The 15,353-nt window shown below is 31.4% G+C and overlaps 1 protein-coding gene across 7 annotated transcripts in view; it reads right to left on the bottom strand.

Annotated features, from left to right (window-relative positions):
- Positions 1–15,353, bottom strand: part of LOC408822 — a 698,419-nt gene that overhangs the window by 351,937 nt on the left and 331,129 nt on the right. For 6 of the 7 annotated variants that reach the window (XM_026440819.1, XM_026440818.1, XM_026440820.1 and 3 more), the window contains one exon: positions 8,554–8,616. The exons of the other annotated variant lie outside the window; for it this stretch is intronic. In XM_026440819.1, coding sequence (XP_026296604.1) covers positions 8,554–8,616 — 63 coding nt within the window. The remainder of the gene's footprint in view (positions 1–8,553; positions 8,617–15,353) is intronic. 7 annotated transcript variants of the gene reach the window in all.

Below are 15,353 nucleotides of genomic sequence, written 5' to 3'. Positions count from 1 at the left end.
GGAACGTGAGTTTATATTTTCCTATTCCTGATATCTTGCCGTTTCGATAAAATTTACAAAAAAAGAAATAGGAAATTGATGGGTATGGAATATACGGATAGAAAATTATTTTAGGATATCTAATACAACTTATTAATTATAATCACATAAGATGGAATTTTAATTTGATACATCATTTCTATGTATTCTTCATCCGTGGAAATGTAATTCTAACTGAAATTGAATATCCGTTATTAATAAGTAATTTTTCTAGATTTTTAGGCTGCTGTGTAATATTTCAAAATTTCCATAAGAAGATCAAAAAATTGAACGAATCACAAGTATAAACTTTATATTTAATAACTAGATTGTGTAAATCTTTATGGAAATATATATTTATATATTTTCTGATAATATTGAAAATTGGTAGAATTCTTTATCTGTAGAAGCATCAGATATCTTATCGAAACATATATCATACTTTATATCTTTTTTCCAAAAAATTATGAGAAAACTTCTTATACGATATTTATACAATTTTGTACAAATATAAATCTAACAAATTTACATTTCAATATCATAAATATCTGAACTCGTTCCATATAAAAATCCATTAATAACAATATAAATTACAATTTTTTAAAAACTTCACATTTTCACATTTTCCTTTAATTTCCATAATCATCCCCGATTTTCTCTTTCGAAACCACCGCCATCTCGATTGAAATTAATCAATCACCGTGAGAACCGTGCAGAAAATCCTCCACGATCGAAAGCTCGTCTCTCCGAAAGACAGACGAGCGCCACCGCCGTCGCAATCACTCGCCGTGTTTCCCGCATTTAATCGTGCAAATAAAATCTAATTCCAATCTATCCGTCGCAACAAAGCCGACGACGTTGGCCACCCACCGTGGAAATAAATCTCGCGTCGTCTAGGCCGGGATTAGGATACCCTCGGCGAAGAATCGGTCATTCCCTTTTCTTTTCGAGCTCTTCATTTTACGCGCCTTCTTCGAGAGATAATATGGAGGAGGAAGAATAGAAGGAGGGTGGAACAAACTGCCAGAATAAGAAAGGGGAGAATTCTATCCTTGGAATCGAAGCACCTGAACTTGTCTCACAAGACACATTTCGATGAAATGGGTGACGATTTGTGGAATTTTCTTCAACGTCTAAAGTCGTTTGTTATGTCGATTATTGAGGAGAATGAAAAATAATTATTGGAAAATAATGGAACGAGTTTCAACGTTTCTTGAGATCAATGCAATGTATCTAAATTTTAATATTGTTTCTTAATCGCATTATCTTAAATTATATATTAAAGTATATCTTTGAAATTGTGAATATTATACTGTTAAAAATAGCTTCAATGTTTGTAAAGTTTATTGAAAGTAATATTTGAATAATTGAATATGGTTTAAATATAAAATTAATCGAGTGTTTTTAATAACTCTGATTTATTTTTTCATATATTTATAATATTTCTTTATATATGCTGAATTTTAAATTTATTTATTATGATAATACGTAATAAAATATTATTCAAGTTGTATTTAACTAGCATTGAGTTTTAAATTGACAATATTGGTGGTACATTTAGACACTAAATTCGAAATTGTATTATTTATCTTTTGAAATGGAATGATTTCGTGTACAAAAACATAATAATTCAAGTATTCAAGTAATATACTTGGATTAGATTATCGTTGAATTTAAATCTGCTGGAATCTGCTGGACAATGAGGTATAAATCGTACACTCAATTTAATAAATAATCGAACAAAATTAAATTTCATCTCAAAACTAAAAGATCTAACCTGCCACGATAATAATAAAAATACGAATAATTGTTTATCGATTGTAACGAATTTGATCGAATTTTCGAAACCTCGCTTCAAAATTAATCATCCTCACAAGATACAACCTTGTAACACTCAATTATACGAAATTATTAATATTCAAATATATATACACAAATATACGCAAAGAGAAACGCATAACAATTTACGACTGCATATATTTCGATTTTTCTGAGAAACGTGGTCGTATTATTGGCGGCTCTCCTCCCAGTTTTTCATTCGGTTTTACAAGCTGACGACATTCCCGCTCGTTCCGCCGATAGATTCTCTCGTGCTCGTAAAACCAGCCCTGTCTTTGGGGATAAAAAGCAAAAAAAAAAAGAAGAAGAAGAAGAAGAACGAAAGACGACGGATAAAGCGTGTCGCGTATAGCGTGGCCCTCGTCACGTCGCGTCATCTCGAAAACTGTAACGTGACAACCCTCGTGAAGAACGTGCGGATAAATATTTAGCCGAGGTCGACGCGGCGCACGTGGCTCGACTGATTTCCTTTCGTCCCTCTCCTTTTCACGATCCTCTTCGATATATATCTTCTTCTGTTACACTTAGGTTTAGTTTTATCTTATTCTTTATCGGCACAAAACAGGGTTAAAGTTTTTGGAAAAGGTCTGATCGACGTGGGATGAGAGATATTAAGTAACTTTATCGGTTTTGTTTCATTTGTTCGATTAAAAAAATTTTTATTTTATACTTTAATTTTAAATAGGATATTAAATACCACATCACATTCTTTTGCTTGCAAATTCTTTTCCCATTTCCCTTCATGTGAAATATATTTCGTAAATCAAATGTATTCTTCCATTTATTGAGAATTATGAATGATTTTAGATTTTTGTGGATTGTAGGCGAGCATGGATATTTGAGATTATTGGTAATAATTTTTGATATATAACATGGAAATTAATAGGATAATTAAATTAACAAATTTTATCTCTTTCAATCATGCAATGATTGATAATCATTGATTACAATGTATCAATTTCATCGATTTTCATTCTCACAATCAATCAATTTTAATTTTAATCTAATATAATTATTTATTACTTTCGACACGAATAATATTTGACATATAATATATAATTCTATTTCTAATAAATATATTCTATTGTATTATCAATACAATTCTTATTAGTAATACTAAAAAGATTTTAACAACTCTACAATTTTTAAATAATAATAAAAATTGTTTTGGAACAATATTATTATTGTCTGAATTATTCGAAAACAGAATTAATTATTTTTTTAGATAGATTTAGTTAATCTCAATTAGATACTTAATAATAAAAATCTATCTATTTAAATAACAAATATTTTCTTTACGAAAATAGAAAAAAGATTTTATATTTATGTATATTTAGTGAGGATAATTTCTTGGTAAAATTGTTACAAATACTTCACTGGCGACTGCGTTAGAGAAATACGAGACGGAGAAGAGAAAATGTATAAATATAGTTTCAACTCTTATATCTAGTTATGTGCAGCATACTTTGTAAGAAGCCACATGAAAGTATGAAACTCGTATTCAATATATAATTCAACAATGAAATGGATTCAACAATGAAAGATCGCATGATACTTCAATGCTGAGCATCGATATTAAAAACGAATATATTGGAAATAATTTTCAATCGATTCGAGATCTAAATAAATTATTTTTGATTATATTTTACATCTATACAAATAATATGTATATTTTTTCCAAACTTCAATTCTTTCATTGCGAATCCTGAGAAGAATTATTACGTAAATTATATTATTAATTGTTAAAATTTATTGGCCCTGAAATAAAAATATATACTTTCTGCGACATAAAAAAACTTTTAAACACTTTTAATAAATACAAATTCTAAATTTCGAATTTCTAATTGTAATTTTATTACTTTTTTTTTTCAATTTCAAAATTTTATTATTCTAAAAATTATTATATTGTAAGAAGAATCAAAACATATTACTACATTTATTCCTATAATAACAATTTAATATTTCGCTCGCCCTACTTTTAATTATTTTCATCATGCACCCCATGATATAATTATCAAACAATCTATCAAATAATCTGATTACCAATAAATAAGAATCGAAGAAAAAAGAATGCAGCATCCCAAATTCCATAATTTCCAAATTTGTTTCAATCGTTTGTAACGATTGACAAATTTCACCTCCGATTTTTCAGCTCCGTTAAAAGCTCCGTAGGAAAATGTGTGCGCCGTCTTAACAAAGCTCGATGCAAGTGATGCGCGCTGCGGAATCAGCTTGCGTAACGCACATGCACGATGCACGCCACGCCGGCTGACCCACATGCGCGATCTTTATTTAAACTTGGTTTCCTCCTCGACATCCTTTAGTACCGTCTTTCGGCTACAATTTCATTAAAAGAGTCATCGGTTTCGTGTTCGCGCTCCGCTTCACCTCACAATCGATCTCGAGCCGTTGCGTAAAAGACGTGGAATTAGAGTGCGTATTAAATTTTACGATTCCAAGGATCGGACGATTCGAGATCGATATTGAGATTGTAACAAATTTAACGATAATTAGATATTTATAGTCAGATATTTTCTTCTTTTCTCAGGAAAATTTTTGCAATTTTTGCAATCCGTTTGATTAATTATTTTTTATCGAAAAGCTCTATAAATTCGTGTATATATATTTTAACTAACTATTTTATCTTTTTTAAAATTTAAATTAGCGAACAAATTTGAGAAAGTTTCTTATAAAATTGAAAAATGTTTACTTTATCAATTTTATTTCAATTTTTCGAGTACCTCCAACTAGTTGAAGTATTTCGAGCGAGCGTAAAAGATTATTTGTTTCCTCTACTTTATCTACCGAGTCTCGAGTAACCCCCAACTTGAAGTGTTTGGAAGATGATAAAGATCTACCTTTACTAACATTATAGATACAAACATTATTCCAAATACCTCGAGATTCTCTACTCGTTGTTCGAACAACTTTACAATTGCACTACTACAGATATCTTACAATTGCAAAACGATATATCATATTGGATATTTTGTACACTTCGAAGATTCGAATTTCTCGCGCGAGTAAACATCCGTATCCACTTACATTCTAGTAAGTCATACATTAGCGTGAGTTTTAGTCGAGCGAATTTCCATAGGCTGAAACGGGCAGCAGATTTAACAAACAACGATTACAGGAGCGCTACCTCCCCTCCAATGGGGAGGAGGGAGGGCAGCGCAATTCAAATTTATCGATACGCCATTAACCTACAAATTTCGCGATATATGCTTGATGCTTTTGCACAGTGATTTCTAAGAGCAATTGAACACAAACTGTTTACTCCATGGCCTTTTCAAAAATAGTTGCACACCACCCCGCGGCCGAGTAGTTGTGTCCAGTTATTTGCAGCGCTCGTGAAACTGGGTTGCCTTGTTAAATCGCGCGTTAATCGTGCGTGCATCGGCGCCGCATCGGGGAAAATATTTTTCGATCGGGCCGAATTGGAAGAGAAAGCGGCCGATCATCGCGGCTGACAATTACGAAATAACGACGTAGATCTCGTCCGATGAAATTCAATTTCTATTTTCTCTATTTCTAGGTTAGATAAATAAATTATTTTTTTCTTTAAAAAAAAATATATAGAAATTGTAACACAATTGTACGTGTCGATTATCATTCGTAAATAAATTATTCTAGAATCATTAATCCTACAAAAATAATCTTGCGATTTTCATATTTGCTACGAAGATTATTTGGCGATAAAAGATGTAATTAAAAAGACTAGATGAAATGTAACAATTATTATGTAAAATAAAGTAGAGACTATACAAAAATGACAATTAAAAAATAATTCAAGACAATTTTTAAATCTCATCTTTCGATATTTTAGACATTGAGATTAATGGAACTTATAGCTGCATAATAAACATCCTTCTATGTGAAATATAAAAATAATATTTATAAACATTATTTCTCTTTAGGAATTTCCAGAATGAATAATTCTCGGAACACATAACGTTAAATTTTTAATCGAATCATTCTTCTTTAACACAACGAGAATTTAGAACAATTTAAATCGGATTTTACGAAGAAAATATAAAACCGAGGGACGATATTAACGAAAAGTTAGCGAATCGCATACACGAAGCTTTCCATGCACGATTCTAAAAAAAAAAAAAAAAAAAAAAAGAAAGGAAATCCAGCGGTAAAGTTTTGTCGCTTTCGCAGTAATCCTGAAGGTAAGTTTATTCGAGGAGGAGAGAAATGGGCGAGCAATGGAACGGAAGGAAAAGGCGGAGAGAAATTCTCGCATAAATATAAGGACAATGTTCGTAATTCACGGGGAAATATTATTTAATCGTTCGAGAAAAGGAGCAACGAGATCGATATATCATTTGAGGAGAGAAGGGGAGAGGGGAAGGTTAAAAAGAAGGGAACCGGCCAAACTTATGGCTTGTGTACGAGACGCCGGTATAAAATATGACGCCCCCAAAGCGCAGGTACCGGGGCCGCACAGAGGCGGGTTTCAACTATTAAAATGGAATTTAGCCGCGACCGCGGGCATATTTCACTTCGTAACTTACACCACTCTTGAAACGCGTTAAATAATACCGAAGCTCTGGTAACACGCTCCTAGCAACTTGTCAAATTATATTCGAGCAAACATCCGCCAAGAAACGTTCTTGATGATTCGTTCCCCTTACATCCGCGAATTAGTGGCTCTTCTTTTTTCTTTTGTTTCTTTTTCGTTCGATTTTCGGAACGATTTGTGTCTTACAAATTAAAGTTGTTTACGTGAGCGTGAAATTTCTCCGCGTGTCTTTTTATTGCATGCGTTTGATTAAAGGTACGCGCGAAGTAATTTAAGATTGCATGTACGAGAAGGGAAGAGAAACGTTTCCGTTTTATTTTTTTCTCGAATAAATATGTGAAATAGTTTAATATTCGATTCATTATTTTCGTTTTTAAATGTGATTTCTTTTTTACGAATTCAATTTATAGATTAGAGAATATAGATAGAGAATTTTTAAATAAATAAAATTTTCATTTTATTAATAAGATTATTAAAAATTTTGAATATCTTATAATAAAATAAACATGAAATTGTAATTTTTAAATCCATGAAATCCAAGTAATATCTATAGATATTTAAAATAATTTATCTGTTTGATTGAAATTAATAGTAAATTTTAAACGATAAAATTATCTGTTTCAACAAATAATTGCATTCTAACGTTATACATAAATATTAAAAATTATAAACATATATATATACGTATATATTTTTACATAAAATGTGAAATGAGAATTATAATTTGAACTAATATGAAATAAATACAATAAAAAAATAAAATAGTAGGAAAAAATATTCATTAATATCTTTTTTTTTAATGAAACGATTATTTCTTTCTTGATAATAAACAAAATATTTCTTTCACATTTACTTTACAATTACCAAACAATTAATTTTACTAACTAATCATAATATTTTAAATATTAAAAATTACTTATCTATATTTTTAAAGAATATTCATATTTCACGTTATCTTCCTTATCAAAAATATGACCTCCCAATTTTATTAATTTCAATTAAAGCAAAAATTAATCAAAAAATCAATCAACTTTCCCTAAAATCGAAGAAGAAGAATCATCACTAGAAACAAAAGGAATGATGAGGAATTCTCGAATCTATATTTTTCAATATAATATTCATATTTTACGTTATATATAACTTTTTTATCAAAAATATGATCACTAATTTTATTAATTTCAACTAAAGGAAAAATTAATCAAAAAATCAATCAACTTTCCCTAAAATCGAAGAGGAAGAATCATCACTGGAAGCGAAAGGGATGATGAGGAATCCTCGAATCTATATTTTTAAAGAATATTCATATTTCACATTATATTAATTTTATTAATTTCAAAAAAGGAAAAATTAATCAAAAAATCAATCAACTTTTCCTAAAATCGCTGGTTTCGCGTTAAATTTTCACGAAACGAAGAGGAAGAATCATCAGAAGCGAAATGGAAGAAAAATGGATGATGAGGGATCCTAGAATGGAATGGAATTCCTATCGATCGAATCGGATTCGAATGCCTTTCGATAATAAAAAACGTGGGAAAAGTCGCGGCTTAAATAAACCTTTCGTCAACAATTCTCACGAGGCGCGCCACCTAGTACTTCCGCCTCCGCTCCTCATTTCCATACCCGTGTATCCCATTTCTCCCATTCGTACAAAAGAGAATTTCCATGGATTGTCGCTCGTCGCGAGAACGCGAATATCGCGTAACGAGCATTCGAGAATCGACTGCGTTGGATCTGAATCGCAAACTCGATTTATCGCATCCCTCGTAAGATAAGGAGTACTCGCGGACCCTTTGATCGCATCATTGTTTATAAATTGGGGAAATTTCCATAGATTGGGGAGGAGATTTGAAATAGCTTGATGGATCGATTTGGAAATATGGATTTCAATTAGATAAATGAAACGTAAAGTGGGACTATTTAATACGACTCGTATCGAATTTCTGTTTCTGCTTTAATTCAACTGTTTGTACAAGAAAGAAAGAAGATTAGAATCTGAAATAGGCAATAAAGATTATCGAATCGAAACAGTTTGAAGCATTATTGTGTACCATCAAGCATGATTCTCGATTGAATAAAGGGATTCGTTGAAAGAATTGGAAACGTGTGTGACACGACGTATCTTTATATCGATGTTTTCATTATGATTTCATTAATTAATTACATACCGAGTTGATGGCTGTCATGTTGCTAACTCGACCTGGATCTGTGTCCACTAGCCCGTTGTCACTCTACAACAAAAAAAAGAAAAAAATCGTCAGTTAATATGAGAAACATCATAGCCATTCGCTAATTATCGATCGAAAACGAACAAGTGCAATTTAAATATAAACACAAGATTAATCGAAATTTCTAATTCGAAATTTGCCGCGCGAAAAATTAAATACGGATATCGATTTATTTATTTTCAAAATGTTTTCAAAAAGAGAAAAATAAATAAATAAAAAGTATATATAGAATTTAATCACGCGATTGAACGCACGCAAAAATGTTCTTCGTTTTTTTTTTTGAAATTCTTGAAATTCTTCGGTCACAAATTAAAACGATCGAAGTAGGAGCGAGAGGGGAGGAAAAGTGGAGGGGTGGGAGGAACATTTTTACACAGCGAATTCATCCAAGGGCGGAGGCTAAATGGGGGCTAACGTGAAGTGCACTTGAGAATTTTGTTTTAATCGCCGTCGGTTGCAATTAAAATTTCGTCTCGTCGAAAATGTTTCTTACCCAACCCCTCTGAAAACCACCGAGTCGAGTGAGAATATTAATTAGGTAGCGCTTACGGCCGATATAAATACTGGGAAATATCGATATCGTTTCATTAAAATATAAAAAAAAAATTATATTTGACGATCGGCAAAGAAACTTTTATATCTGAAATTTAAAAATGTTCGAATATCTCGATCATTGGTGAAATAAAAATTGAAGAAAGGAATTAAATTCGTTTAAATGATCGCTCTTCGTCCAATCAATTTTCTTCTTATCGTTTAACGATTTAGATATTTTTATCGCATGTCTGATAGATTATATATTTCACATAATTTATATATATCTTATAAAATATTATTTGGATACAAATAAGTAAGGGAATAAGTACATTTTTAGAAGAATAATTAAGTAACAGATATAAAATTCCAAAAATTCTAACGAAATAATTTCATTAATTCCTCCCTAAAATGAGGTGCTCCATTTATGTAAATTAAACGAAATAGTCATCCTAAATTAATATCTTTAATAATATTAGTAATTGATCAGAATATTAATATTTGGACAATAATATATAGATAGAATAAATCCAGAAATAATTTGAATTATTAAAAAAAATTCCAAGAATTGATCCAAAATTTCATATATAATTAATATTTACAGGAGTTGGTAAATAAATTGTTGATATAATTATTTTCAGAAATTCATTGGAATTAAAGAAGTTTAGAAATTTTTTCATTGCAAATTATTTTTTTCAATATAAGTAATTTTTATTATTAAAGTGATAATTAGTATTTAAAAATTATTATTAAAAATAGAATTGAGTTTATTTCTATGTATAAATATGTTAAGTGTCAGTATTTTTAAAGTAGTCTGAGTGTGGTTCATTATTTATTAATTTTCTATAAATTTTTGAATAAATTGAAATAATTAATAAAAATAAAATTTGTAAGATTATTTTTATTTTTAATTTTAATTGTTCATTAATTAATGAAATCAAGTAAGAAAATATTACTAGTATACCATTTAAAAATACAATTAATGTTATTAAAATTAATAATGAATTTATTTAACATATAGTGAATATTATTAAAGAAATAGAAATTGAGTAGAAAATTAGATAGATTAGTAAAATTGATGGATTATTAAAGATATTATTCAGATAGATTGTTAAAATTAATGAAATTATTCAATTTTAAAAATTTAACGAAAATGAATTAACGATCTCTTCTTCTTTCTTCTACTTCAGGTACTTACCATTCAAATAAAAAAATACATCCAACATCGCATCGATCGAAACGAAACCCGAATACTTACTACTCAAACATTCTATTTCATTTCTCTCCTCTTATTCGAGCAGGACATCATCGCTAAAAAAAAAACCATAGAAAGAGAAGAATACAACAAAACAAAATCGCAGAATCTCGAAAGAAGCGAACGTTTCGAGATCGATCCGCGGATAAAGATTCGCGGTAAAAAAAAAAGAAAGAATTCCTCGACGCGTGTGCCTGGACTCGGACCGGAAACGCTGACCTCTCCAATCTCGACCAGGTAGCGCGAGATCGGTGGAACCGGTCCCCGGATTATCGAGATGGAAATTCCGCGCTCGGCGCGACGAGGACGGAAACGTGCTCGAGAGAATCTTTGGAGCGTGTCGAGAAAGGGGGGGGGGAAGCAGGGGGCACACGGGAAGAAACGGCACAAAGGCGAGAGAGGATCGTGGCGAAAGAGCCCTCGGGTGCGGCCGCCGTTCCGAACTTTGATCGTAAAACAGCGCCGGACTTCTCAGACTGGCGGCGTCCGCGTTGAACGTGTGCCAGATCGGTTATGCTTGAATAAATTTACGTGTCGAACTCCCTCTCTCTCTCTCTCTCTTTCTTCCTTCGTCCGCCATCTTCTCGCCTGAGGCCCATCCGCGTCGCGAGAAGATGCGAAACGAGAGACGAGGGTGTAATTGGCGATGGGAGACGGGTTTCGAGATCGCGATGGCCGCTTCGAGATCGAAGAAGCTGGTCGTGGAAGGTTGTAAAGATCGTGGACGTTTTGTGGTAGAATCGTAGCACAGAGAACGTTTTTGGGAACGTTTGTATTTGGAAAGAATTGTTTAAATAATTGTTGAATGTTGTGAGAGGTAAATGAAGTAAATGTAGGCCGAGGATTCAATCATTTTTTGGTTATTAGTATCCTTTTCTTGTTCAGATTCTCGACAATTTTAGATTTTGGATTTATCGGTGAACAATTGAACAAATTTTTGTTATGAAATGTGTACGGAAATTGAATAGAAGTCAGGAGAGTTGAGTGTCAATTATATAAGTTGTTGAGTTTTCGATTTATATTTATATTAAAGCTTGTTCAACGTGGTATATACATTTTTTTTTTTTTTTTTTTTTTTTTTAGTAGATTTATATAAGTATTTTTATAATTTTGTATATAAGGCATACTTCTAATTATTTTTCAAATTTGTTAAAGGAAATTTTCATTATATATCTTTAAAATCTTTTTCAATTTCATAAACAGATGATTAATAATTCAAGTTCAGAATCAAGAAAGAATATTCGAAAAATGTATTTAAAGCAGTTAAAAGGAAATTTTAATTTTCATTGTAATAATTTAAAATAATTTAAAAATGAAATTTGCAACGATTATTATTATCAAGCTTGTCACGAAGCTAGCATATTTTTTATATGTTCAATAGTTAAATAAAATATTCATTTTTGAAAATGTTTGAAAAATTCTATTCGCTGTTTGGAACAAAATTAATACACGATGATGTGGCTGTGTTGATATTATATTTTGAAACGCAAACACGAAAGTCAAGCATTTCATTAGACAAAATTTGACAGACTTTGCTCTTACTATCAGATGTGCAGACATGTTCGTAAAACAAATCTGTTGTCTCTTGTAAATTAATTGAATTGAATTAATAATACATTAATAAAATGGAAATGATTCATATTGAAAATTTTCGAGAATAATACACGATTTCAATTTTACAAAAATATCTCAACAAAAGTTTCAAGTAATTGATTCATAAGGAACAAATGCGATCGAATTTTATTTTCAAAATTTAAGATCACTAAGACTAAAATACTTAACTCTTATATACATGTTAATTATTTAATCAACACATTCATTGTTTAATTTAAAAAAAATGTTTTTTTGCTCATTTTAATTTTTCAATAATATTTCAATATTTATTTTAATGGGTTGCAACTTGAATAGCTTGTAAAATGTTTTTTAATAGGCCGTGATTACTTTTAGTTATTAATTTTTAGCATTTATTTATTTTACAGTTACATTGTCTCACATTTATTAATAATATAATCTCTGATTTTTTATAAAAAAAAATGAATGAGAAAAGAAATACAAAATTATTTCCTTGCTTCTCTATATACAAAATTATATCAATATAAAAAATCGATACAGTATAAATATAATCCAAATATATTCAAATATTTTAAAAGATTTTCAGAAATAAATATTAAATATTAAATTCAAATAATACTTCGAAATATTTTTAACATCTTTCCTTTTCTTTGTTAAATTTATGCTACTCCAAATTCTCAAATTAATCAAATATTCTCTACTAATTGTATCTTTAAATCATCAAAAACATTAATTTCATCCGTTTAAACATTTACACAACTCCCCACGCATCGATTAATTATAATTAAAACTGCGTCAAAGCGAAACGAGGTTGTCGACATTAAAGATCGACGTGAGATGAATCGTATACGATTCCAAATTTCGATCCAATATGATAATTTGTTAGCTCCTTCTTCTACGAGGATGGAACATTAGGAGAAAGATGGATCGATTCAAGCTCCAAAGTTGGATCCAAGGCTCGAAACTGGGTTGGTATTTTGTTTTCGTGCACCGAAAAGTTCCTTCTCTCTGCCCCGGAAGTGGCAAGGATCGAAGATTTTACGTATTTTGCGCGCCTCCTTTTCGCAAATCTTCTTTTCATTTCGAGATTTCGTTCTTTGTAACGCTTGAAATTCCGTTTTGGGAAAAGAAAGACAATCGTATTCAATGGTATCTTTACTGATACTTCAAACTGAAGAGATAAAAGGCTGTAAATATTTAAATAGGGAATATCAGATTGAAATTATTTTTTTTAATTAAAATTTCTCAAATATTTCAAGAAATTTTAATAACGAGACAAGATTTTATATAAATATTGTGTATAAGTTTCAAAAGTAGTTTCATTATTGAACACGTATCACGTGTTTTATGCATACTAATACGTTCAAAGGGAGTATATTTTCAAAGTGTAAACTAAAGTGATCACTTTCCACAATAATGATGTAATCACGCCGAATAATTTCCATCTATCTTTCTCTACGCGAAACAAACTATTTTCCATTTCGAGTTAATATTATCTCCATACGCGCGACAATATTCCATAAATAGATTGCAGAGGACGGAACGAAACGACAGTGTGCATCGAATGCATCGACGCTCATCAGGACGCATTTCAGGAATGCGTGGCAAAATTTTACTATCACGTAAAAATCACGTGTGTATAAACGCGGGAACATATTATGCACATTAACGCTTTATCGTGATCCAGTTGTTAGAGGTGAAATTTTCATTAGGGAAAACGAAAATATTATTTATCGCGGATGTAATATATCATCATAAAGTAAATTCTCTCTGCGTCTCTCTAAAATATCCACTTGAATTTCAAACTCTCCACTTTTTAAACTCTTCTTCCTCTTCTTTTCTTTTTCCACGTATACGAAACAAATTAAATAAAAACAATTCTCCTTTTGTCCAAAATTTATTCGAAAAAATAATATACGATAAATATATCCAAAAAGTTAAAGGCTTAACCTTTAAAGCGTTATTAACCCGACAGCATAAGAGATATAAAAGGCAAGCGAGGATTACATAAACGCAGCCACGAGTTAAATCGAAGAAGTTGGGAGTCGTAAGGAGTCCGGCTTTAATTTACGGCGGCGCAGTGACAGAACAGGCCGACCACTTTTCGTCAACGACATGGCTCCGTGGACCGCGATGATCGTCTTCCGGCGAGCTGGCAATTTACGACGGCCAATTATCGACTTGCGCTGACCTATTTACTCCGGCGCCCCTTAACGCCCCGAATTCCCATAATCTCGGCCGGTATCGTGGACGTACGTGCGCGATAAGGAAGTGGCTTATAAAACGGAGAATTTCTGCCGCACGATGCAACAGATATTTTGGGATAAAGTATGCAGACTTATCACAAATCCAAGTCGTAATATCTCGCGAGAAAACTGCTCGAAGAAGGGATGACGAGGAATACACGTCGTTCTCTATTTGGATATTTATTTATATTATATATATATTTATATTATATTTATATATATATTTATGGAAAAAAATATAATAGAGTGATAGCTTAAAATTTGTTAAATTTATTACAGAGAAAGAGAGGAGGGGAACGGAGTAATAAAAGTTCATCTTTGTGTATACATTGTGTCTTGTCAAAATTCTTATTAGATTCGTATCGAGCAAGTTCTATCAGTTATTTTTAGAATATATTACACAGTAAAGTGAATTTATGAAGCTTGTACAATGTTGTGGACAGCTGTAACCGATTGTCGGGAAATTGGGATACGTGTCTTGGCTGAAATTATTTAGAATTATCTCTAAAAATATAAAACATCCTGCTCGATGTTCGATCATCGTCAAGAATTCAAGAATTTTTTCCATCTCATTTCGAATTGTTCATCTTATTTCATTATAAAAAAAAATCCAAGAATGGAAAAATGATATTCTTTCACCGAGACATTTTTAAAACGTACAATTCGAGCAATGGAGAAAAGTTCGAAACGTTCGTTATTTAAAATTACTAGTCTTAAGCGACAGTGTTTCCAACTTGCGCTCTTAAACAATGTTTAACGCGATACAATAGTATCGTGTCTCGATACTGCAAAGGGGACATCCGGGAGAATTTAAATAATTCCGCGGGAACTTTGTTCTTCCCGTAGATCCCGAAAGATCCAAGAGTTCTTCAATTTATAGGAGAAACGTTGCGGAATGGCTTAGAGGTCCCTTTCGCCTTTCCGCACTTCGATCCTATTCCCTATTTCGTCCTTTCCGTCGCCGTATCTCTTTTTCTGCTACATTTCTCTGTGCTCCATCCACTTGTAGTTCGTCTTTCATTCCCTTTATCGCTTCCCCGTCTCGGCAAATCAAAGACCGCGGTCGTAAAAATGGAGATTCCTGCTCAACGACAGGGCGCCGTATCGATAAGGAAAATCAAATTGTAATTCCTCGT

This window comes from Apis mellifera, linkage group LG5 (genome assembly GCF_003254395.2).
Source record: "Apis mellifera strain DH4 linkage group LG5, Amel_HAv3.1, whole genome shotgun sequence".
NCBI lineage: Eukaryota > Metazoa > Arthropoda > Insecta > Hymenoptera > Apidae > Apis > Apis mellifera.
The sequence above is the reverse complement of the archived record's forward strand: the minus strand, read 5'-3'. Positions and strand labels throughout refer to the sequence as shown.